At 33.0% G+C, this 8,923-nt stretch overlaps 1 protein-coding gene across 1 annotated transcript; it reads right to left on the reverse strand.

The window, feature by feature from the left end:
- Positions 1–240: 240 nt before the first annotated feature.
- Positions 241–7,658, reverse strand: LOC123221806 (membrane-associated 30 kDa protein, chloroplastic-like). The gene is made up of 11 exons (XM_044644721.1): positions 7,393–7,658; positions 6,173–6,297; positions 5,930–6,040; positions 5,692–5,756; positions 5,523–5,604; positions 4,879–4,953; positions 4,275–4,345; positions 4,102–4,184; positions 1,089–1,153; positions 930–1,004; positions 241–610 (listed from the first exon to the last, which is right to left on the reverse strand). The coding sequence occupies exons 1-11, from the start codon at positions 7,529–7,531 to the stop codon at positions 494–496; spliced, it is 1,008 nt and encodes a 335-aa protein (XP_044500656.1). The 5' UTR covers positions 7,532–7,658; the 3' UTR covers positions 241–493.
- Positions 7,659–8,923: the final 1,265 nt, after the last annotated feature.

An 8,923-nucleotide genomic window follows, 5' to 3' on the forward strand; every position in this document is an offset into this window, starting at 1 on the left:
CTGTAATATTGATCCAAGAATGAAAAAAATCATAAAAGACATATTATTAGAAAATAAGAAACGGGCATAGTCTACTAGCTTCAATACTAACATCAATCTTGCACTTGATGAACCAACATTGCTTCAACTCAACTAATCATCTAGCTGAGTCCATATCTGCTCGGCTCAAATCCACCCTTATTTGAATGTACACTTGCAAACTAATCTCTATACCACCATCAATTGATAAATACTTGATAATTCATCCTAAAATATTAAGTATCACTTTTAAAAATTAAAAAAATTATTTCATGTACAAAAAAAACAGGCATTCTCAGTATCTAAAAAATACAACTGATTTCAGCTGGGCCTCTAGCTATACAATGTTGAATCTTTTTGGCCTTTTAGCTTCACAAATTTAACTTGCAGGCATTACAAAACTTGTCGAGTTTTCTGCTCAAAATATGAATTCCAGAAGTTTGCAATGCTGAAGTTCATTACTATAGTTTGAACTTTAGAATTCCCTAGCCTTCCGCCTCAATTCATTCAGCTCGTTCTCAATCTCAGAGTCCTGGAAAGGAAAAGAAGTCGTGCTTGCTGCAGCCACCCTTCCAGGAGGAAGCTCTCCTTTCTGTTCATAAATGAAAGAGGAGAGAAGTCTCAGATTGTCAAAATGGAAGGTAGAATTTTACAGTTTAAAATTGAAGCGATTTCCAGGTTTCCCCAGCAAAAAACTACCGCTGAGGCTACCCCAGAAAGAATAAATGGAAGCATAAGGCTTTCTGTCCATAGACGGTATCCTTTCTTTACATTAAAAAGCAATTGTGAAATTTGGTATCAAGGGAAAAAACACCATTGCTTCAAATGATCTTTGATCAGCAAGAAGGTGTGGCATAATTAAAATTACCAGAACAAAAAATTGTTTAGAATGTTTGATGTGTAAGGTATACCTTAGAGCTACCAGATAGTTCCTTTTTAAGGTTCGCAAGATCATCATCAACTGATGAGCTCTCGAGCAGTACAAACTGCAATGAATATGTCAGGCATCATTTATATAGGGGATGTGAAACTAACATTCCAAAAGGAAAGGAAAAAGAAAAAAATTTTACCTTCCCTTCAAGATCATCTGTAGTTAACTGATTAAGAGCATCAGCTTGGGACTCCATTGCCAAGACTATCAAGAGGACATTGGAAAGCAATGGGGTTAGGGTTTTGTCTAAAACATTTAGATCCCATCTCCTGCTATTAATGATGTAAGTACATTTAATGTCAAATGCTAAGCAAGGGGAATAACCATACCAGGCATTATAAATTCAATCTTATTTATTAAATTGTCAACAAAAATGCAAAAAACACATCAATTCTTAGCGACAGAAAAAACATGGACGATTGAGAAGGTAAGCAAATGAAGATGAAACACACACAAACACTCATTATCTTCAACAACAGTATGCTTGGCAATGCTTGAAAAAGCAGGAACTGAACAGAAAGGCATTTTGGGATGGTAGAAATGCAAATGTGCAAAGGGAAAAGAATAAAAAATATGCGGCTATGTTGGTGAAGAAAGCCAAGTGCAATTGAATCAACAGAATATATCCATCATTGAGCATTCTACAACAGAGTTACATAGAATAAACACAGACTGAAGCAATTAGAACTTTAATTTGAGAAATGAGGAATACTGTACAGTAACTAGGAAACATGGACTATTATCATTTAGGGACTATTTGTTTCTGAAACTGATACATAAATACCCCAAGTTCTAAAAATCACAGAAAAAGGATTGTATAACAGCCTGAGTCATTAAAAAAATTGTACAAAGAGTAAAGTACCCTTTAACTTGAGAAAACTATAAATAAAACAGGTTATGATCCTTTAATTTATTATATTGGATTTTATCTAATAAGCTGAAGTTGCATTTATGCTCTTAATTTGTGTTATCTTTAATATCCAAGGTCTATTATTTGATTTTTTTTTTTTTTTTTTGAGATTTTTAGAACTGGGGGTCTTTTTGTACAAGTCCTTAAAACAAATGTCTCGTAACTGAAATACCCCAAGGAAATGTTAACTACATTTTTTAACATGAAAACAATGTCCACCCCTGCAGTTGTAGCTGTTGTCAATTCTCTTATTTAGTAAAGATGTAAAATGTAATATATGCGCAAAATATTATATAATAGACTACAAAGACATATAATTACAATAGATGGTTGATTTTTGCAGGGCCATCTCGAACATGACATTTTTAGTGTATTCTTCTCTCCTCTATGTACGACAGATTCATAAGGTTTCTATCATTAGCTAATGATAATCATGCTAACTCTAAAGTCATCAACTTATGAGATGCTGACGGCTAATTTGGTCTAAAGAAATCCATATTAGGTCTAGAGCACAAGAGATTATTCCTAAAACCAAAGACAGTACTTCCACTTCCCTACTCTTAAGATTTGAGTGTTGATGACAAGTAAAATCAAAGTCATTTCTTTCTTTAATACCCAGAAATCAGCCAATCAAATGCGAAATAGTAAGCTAAGCCCATTTCTTTATGATAGTGTTAAAAACAAGTATGAAATATGTAGTCAGAGGAAAGAAGCCAAGTTTTCAATTTGGAGAAGGGTTAAATTCTATTGCTTTTAAACGACATAAACTACAAATACAATCAAACAGCTTTTATTATATTAATGCTGCCCAAATTTTCAATTTGGCCTTGTAATCAAATGCAGCCAAGTTGCCTAATTAGTAGCCAAGTTTCACCTGTTTATCTGACCTTAATCATTAACTACATGCATCTGTTCAGGGGAAAAAAGCAACAGTATTCCAAGTGATATTGAACTTTGGTAACTTAAAAGTGCTTCATGTGGCAGTTATGAATGTTTAATAACACTACAATAGAAGTTTTATAGACACAATTTAATCCTAAACAAATATAATCAAGTCTTTGAAGCAATTTCATTTTCTTTTACATCACATTTCATTTACTTTATAACATGAAAACATGTTATGAGATACATATAATGTAAAGGAATTCAGCAAATGGAATGAAGCAAGCACAAAGCTGTAAACCTATTCAATTCAGGGGTGTAAAGAAAACAATTGCAAGTCCATGGCATATACAAGCACATTCTGCCCATCTTACCCAGTGAAAATTTGCCTATGCCATAAGACAAATGTTAGTTTAACATGTCTTGCATGGCACACATTACACTTGCATGATACATTATTTACTTTAAATGGTGAAAACCCTCCACAACCAAAATTGCTATTTGACTGGACTCCTATACCGTCAGCAATTTAAGTAACTTTGACCACATTTGATGGCAAATACTCAGGTGGCATTATCATAGAAAGGGGATGATTACACTTGTAATGTACATGGTCTCATATAACTTATCAGTACGAATAAAACAAACATTATGAAGAGACTGTTTTGGAGTTTTATCAGTCAATGACATTTTTGTTCCTAAGTTTTGATGAAAGTCTTAATTAGGTCTAAATAAATCAGAAAAAAAACTACTTAAGTCCCTGCCAAACCAAGGATGTTACATTCCATAAAATGTTGAAATGACATTTTTAACTTACAATTTTTTTATCTGTAATTGTTAGAATTCAATAATAAACTAAAATTAAGAAAATAATAATATAAAAATTAAAAATAGTATAAACATAAAAAAACCAGCAAACCCTTTGCTCATTTTTGCTACGCTTTAAGTTATATGTATAGAAGGACAAAAAAGCTCTTACATCATTTTATGGAATATAATAGTCTTGGTTTGACAGGGACTAAAATGGCTTTTTTCTAATTTTACTGGACCTTGAAACCTCATGGATGAATGTGTCATTTACTCAGATTTTTAACATTAAAAAAAAAAAATGTTCCTCTAGCTGATCATTCCCATGTTCAGAATTTCAAATGTGCCTCAAATCAAATTTATTTAAATTCACTGCAAAACTTAAACTTGCTAAAAAAATGCACACTTAACAAAATTCAAAAGGTGATTAAGGTTCACATTCGGCGCACTTATTATTATCAATATAGCGTATTGGCTTCAGTAGGTCATCATTGCAAAAATGGAGAAATAGTTTTGTCATTATATAGCATTTTCAGATATCTAATTTTCTCACCTTTTTCTTCCATTTTCTCAAAAGCTGAAAGAGCACTGCTTGTATTGACATTCCCCAACATCTCATTCACTTTGGTTGCAGTCCTAACCAAGACCAAAATATCAATTATGGGGGGCAATAAGAAAGTAAATAGAGAAAGAACATGTTGATATAATTGGGTGCTAGAAACAAACTTTGCAGACTGAGCACGTGCTTTCAGAGTATCTTTCTTTGACTTTGCCTCCTGTATCTTGCTCTCCAAAAGCTACACAAAATGGAATGTGGATTGCAACTATAAAAACTCATCAATATGTATGCAACTATCTTATCAAAAAAGCTAACGTGAAATATTATAAAATAATTTGCAAAAGGTCCGCCAGCAAATAACCACAAAAACAGGTTATTTCTGGATACCAGACAAAATTCTATAAGTTCAGGACCACCAAAGATCTCTTTGATTGCCAATTTGGTCAGTTTTATAGTCTTTACCCTAGGCAAAAACAGAAAATGGCTAACTTTTCTGCAAAAGTTTATTGACTTTTCAAAGAGACTGCGTCTCTTTCAAGTTTGAACCATTAAATCCAACTTAAGACTGTTGTAAAAACTATAGTATTCAACAGAGAGAACTTCTCCTAGTCACATCTTTTATAGGAAAAATCAAATCTTGTGAAATTAATATCAATACATTTTTCAATTAAATAAATTGCTCTTCAAAATGCCATTGCAGAATCATATCAAAAAACAAAGGGAAACAGCAAAATATAGTTATAAGAGAAACAGTTATGCTTTTCAACATACCCGTGTATTTGAGACAAGATTCTCAACAACACCCTTTTGCTGATCAAGTTGAGCTTTTAAAGCACTAGCATTATCCTGCAAAAAAGTTGAAAAAAATAATTTACAACTGTTGCATTAATTCAACCAGTTTCCAAAAGCATTCCCAGCCCCCAAACTAGTTTCACTTCTGCAAATGCACCTCTAACATGAAAAAGGTCAACAGCATATAACAATTAACTGAACATGTACTTCAACTGCCGATGAGTAAACAGTTTATTCTACCATTCAGAGGCATTATCCATCTGGGCTTAATCATGCATATCTAGCTAGTCAGCATAAAAGATGATCCTAATGTGTTTTTATTAAATTATTTCTCAGCTTGCTATTAAAGCAGACAAATACATCTAAAAAGGCAACAAATTATTGAATTAAGGCTTGAACTGTAAATTTGTTGAAGTATAGTGCTGTAAGGTTTTCCAAACCAACTCAAAATACAACTCCATAACATGCTTTACAGAGAGGGAAATCCATACCTACTTTTCTGATATCTTTACCATACTGATAAATAAACTAATAGAATTCACTTGAAGTTCCTTTATTTTTTTAACAGTTAGCATGGGTAAACACATTCCTAGAATAAATCTTTTAGAAGGATGATGACTTACAGCATAAGCTTTACGTCTCTTGAGAGCTTCACGAGCGAGATCCTCATCACCTTTCTGAAGAGCAAGCTGTGCCCTACGGTACCTAAATAAAACTCAATGCAGAAAGAATCATTGATCCAGCACTAAACTAGGGAATTAAGTACCAATTCAATTGGCATAAAAATATCACCAGTCTTCAGAAGCTTGTTGTGCAGCTTTGTACTTATTTTCCAACTGCTTTTGGGATGCTAAAACCTTCATGAGAAGAATGAAAAAAGGAAGATCATTCTTAGATGTGCAAAAAAAGCAAGGCAAAAGAAAGGAAGATAGAGGAAAATCAACTTCTGGAAATGAAGTGACAAAAGCAAGAAGTTAAAGGTAATGATAATAAGATGAATCAAAAGCAAATACAACCACAAATGGCTTACTTGTGCTGTGGCCTGGCGCATCTTTACCAAGTCATCATTCATTTCAATAACTGTTTGCTCTAAAACTTTCTCTGGATCTTCAAACGAACTTATTAGTGCATTTGCATACGACTGCACATATAAAAGAAGCAAGATCATAAAAATAGTGTATGCCAGCCAAAGAAGTAATTAGTTAGCTATAATGCTCATTTCAGCACCATGATACTATTCTGTAAATGCCAATGAACAATTCTCAAATCCTACCTTGACAACTCTAGCAAACCGGTCAAAAAGATTCATACGAGTGCCTAGTGCTCCTCCACCTTGTCTATAACAATGTGATTGGCTGGGATGAACAATTCTTAACCTTGTAACTCTTAAAGCACCCACTGCAAGGACAATGAAAATTAAGAAAATGAGTAATAGCCTTAAAATGGAGTTTAAGTGCCTAATGCATATCTCCCTCACACCCACAGAGGCAACAACAGATTGCATAAAGAGAGAGAAACAGAACTGTATACTATGTATCCCTCTCCAATTACAGTACTTTTCACCAATAGTAGTGATCCTTCTGCATAGATTTGCATCAATACACTCATCGAAATGTTACCTTGAACTTTTCATCCTTCAGTTGTAAATTCAGTTTATGATTCAGTTAATGCAATTCTGAAGACATGAAAATGACATTATCCATGAGGCCATATTCACCTAATGAACTTTTAATGTCCGGGACTCTTTTTCTTTTTTTTACCATGTTTCTACTTGATTACCTCAACAAATGATATACAATTAATTTAGCTTGCCCAAGAAGACACCCAATTCCAATACTTACAAATTTCTTAGATATTATATACACATGCCAAGCTAAAAAAACCTGAGGCTTATTCAGTTTTACGCGTAATCAGCTTCACACATTATCAACTCAGCAAATTCAACACGACAATTCCAGGTAAATGCTTTTCTCTCTACTCTCTATCCATCATTCTCCAAAATAAATCAATGCTGTTATCGCATCTCAGAAATTCAGTAACTTGCTAATAAACAAAAAGTTTTTTTTTTTTTTCAAGTTTTAATAGTGAGCACACAGTGAAGCTACAAGTTAACATTAAATTTGAAGTCTTTTTTGGAAGATTAATTCCCAGATGGAAAACATCCAAAACACATGGCTAATTCTTCTGAAAAGGTGACAATTCAGCTACATGAATAAGCTCTAAGATCAATCAAAAGTTTTAAATTTACACGAAATTGAATATAAAAGTTCTAAACAACCAGAAAACCAATAAATTAAAAAAAGACCCCAACCCATTAAGGTACTATATCAACCTCAAAAGCAAAGCATCTTCAACATTTTCTTTCATTTTTCTCATATTTCTCAGGAGCCAAACAGATTCTCAATTATGGAGCGAAAAAAGAAAACAAAAAATCTAAGAGATACCCGATTCAATAGAAAGTGAGAATAAGCAAAAATGGTAGTTTTTTCATACCTCCGCCATTAAAAAACGATGTCGTCAGGGGCTTCTTCACCATGCTGAGTCTGTTACTACAGCTTGAAGACGATGACGAAGAAGAAGCATTCGGTAATGGCAAGGTCAATCCCGTAATTAACTGCGATTTCGTGCCCATTTTTTAAGGTCAATAAGCGCAACTCAATTTGTTGGCAGAAAACAAATTGGCTTTGAAAAATATTTTCGGATAGAAGGAGAAAGAGCGATCACAATCACTCCTCAGAAAATGCCTTTTGAGTGCACTTCTGTTTTCACTGGTTTTCCACAACAAAAATCGGATTGAACCTGATCGGACCGGTCTAAGTGGGCAGATTTGAACCGAAAAGCCTAAATATTCGGGCTCCGTTTGGGCCCAATTGGATTTCATCTATAAGCCCATTTACAAATTTTAAATGGAAAGATGAAATAGAGATTGTAATTCCGATTGGATTTGATCAAACAGTTTAAGATTGAATCGAAGTTATAATATCTAATATAAATTTGAAACCAAGTTCGGTGGACAAGAGTCATCAAAGGGTCGTTGGTTGAGAGAATAGTATTTGCCGGTGGGATAAAAAGTAATCTAATGAACAATTAAATCAATCTTTAGTCTAGCTGGAGTTTAGTTTAGGACTGATTTATTCTATTTATAAGGATTAGATTCAATTTAAGTTCATATCAAATGAGTTTGAGTTTCAACTTATCGAGTTTAAAAATAGTCAGTTGGATTGGTGACATCAAATAACATAATTAAAATTTTAATATAAATTTTAGTCCGTGACATAATTATAGCATCAACATGATTGTTAAACCAATCTGACTTATTAATTAGATCACGGTTTAATTTGATTGTTAAAAATAGGTTTTAATCGTAACCAAACTAAATTTGACACTAATTAATTCCAATCGAGGTTTTAAAACATTAATCCTTATATGAATTAGATTTTCTCATAATGTCAAGTATTTTTTTTATTTTCCTAAGGAAATTCGGAATGCTACTCATCATATGGTTCCATAATTACAACCTGGGTTTGGCCAAAGGATATATTTTCACCCAAATTTCATTGTATTCTTAAATTGGTACTTATTAACTATTAAACACTCAAATATCTATCTATGAACTGTTAGAACTAACAGAGCTAGTTAAGTTTCATTGGTAAAATAGTTATTTAACTAGTAATCTATTAAAAATAATGAAACATTATCTATTACTCTCATAGATTTAGAAAACAAACAATTTTTCTCTTTGGTTAAACTTTGAAATGTGATATTTTTCCTCTAAGGTTTCTTTATTTTTCTCCTTCCCTTTTCTAGCATTGTCGCTGGTCAATTTCTCTCTCCCTCCCCTTTTCTTGGTTTCAGAAACCAAATGAAGATCGTCTTTGTCTAGTGATAGAGACAATTGTCATCTAGTGGCAAAGACTTCATGCAATTTTCAATGTCGGAAAAGGAAAGGGAGAGAGAAGCCGACCAATGAAGACATCGAAAAAGGGAGAGACAAAAAGAAAGAAACCCTAGGAAGAAAATATAA

Source organism: Mangifera indica, chromosome 7 (genome assembly GCF_011075055.1).
Source record: "Mangifera indica cultivar Alphonso chromosome 7, CATAS_Mindica_2.1, whole genome shotgun sequence".
NCBI classification, from domain to species: domain Eukaryota; kingdom Viridiplantae; phylum Streptophyta; class Magnoliopsida; order Sapindales; family Anacardiaceae; genus Mangifera; species Mangifera indica.

Bases quoted from the DNA above. Each gene is read 5' to 3' on its own strand.
- LOC123221806 (XM_044644721.1), bottom strand. From the start codon at position 7,531: ATGGGCACGAAATCGCAGTTAATTACGGGATTGACCTTGCCATTACCG. The intron at 5,757-5,929 runs GTAAGCCATTTG...CTTCTCATGAAG, and splicing joins TGCGCCAGGCCACAGCACAA to GTTTTAGCATCCCAAAAGCA. The intron at 5,605-5,691 runs GTGATATTTTTA...AGTTTTATTTAG, and splicing joins CAACAAGCTTCTGAAGACTG to GTACCGTAGGGCACAGCTTG.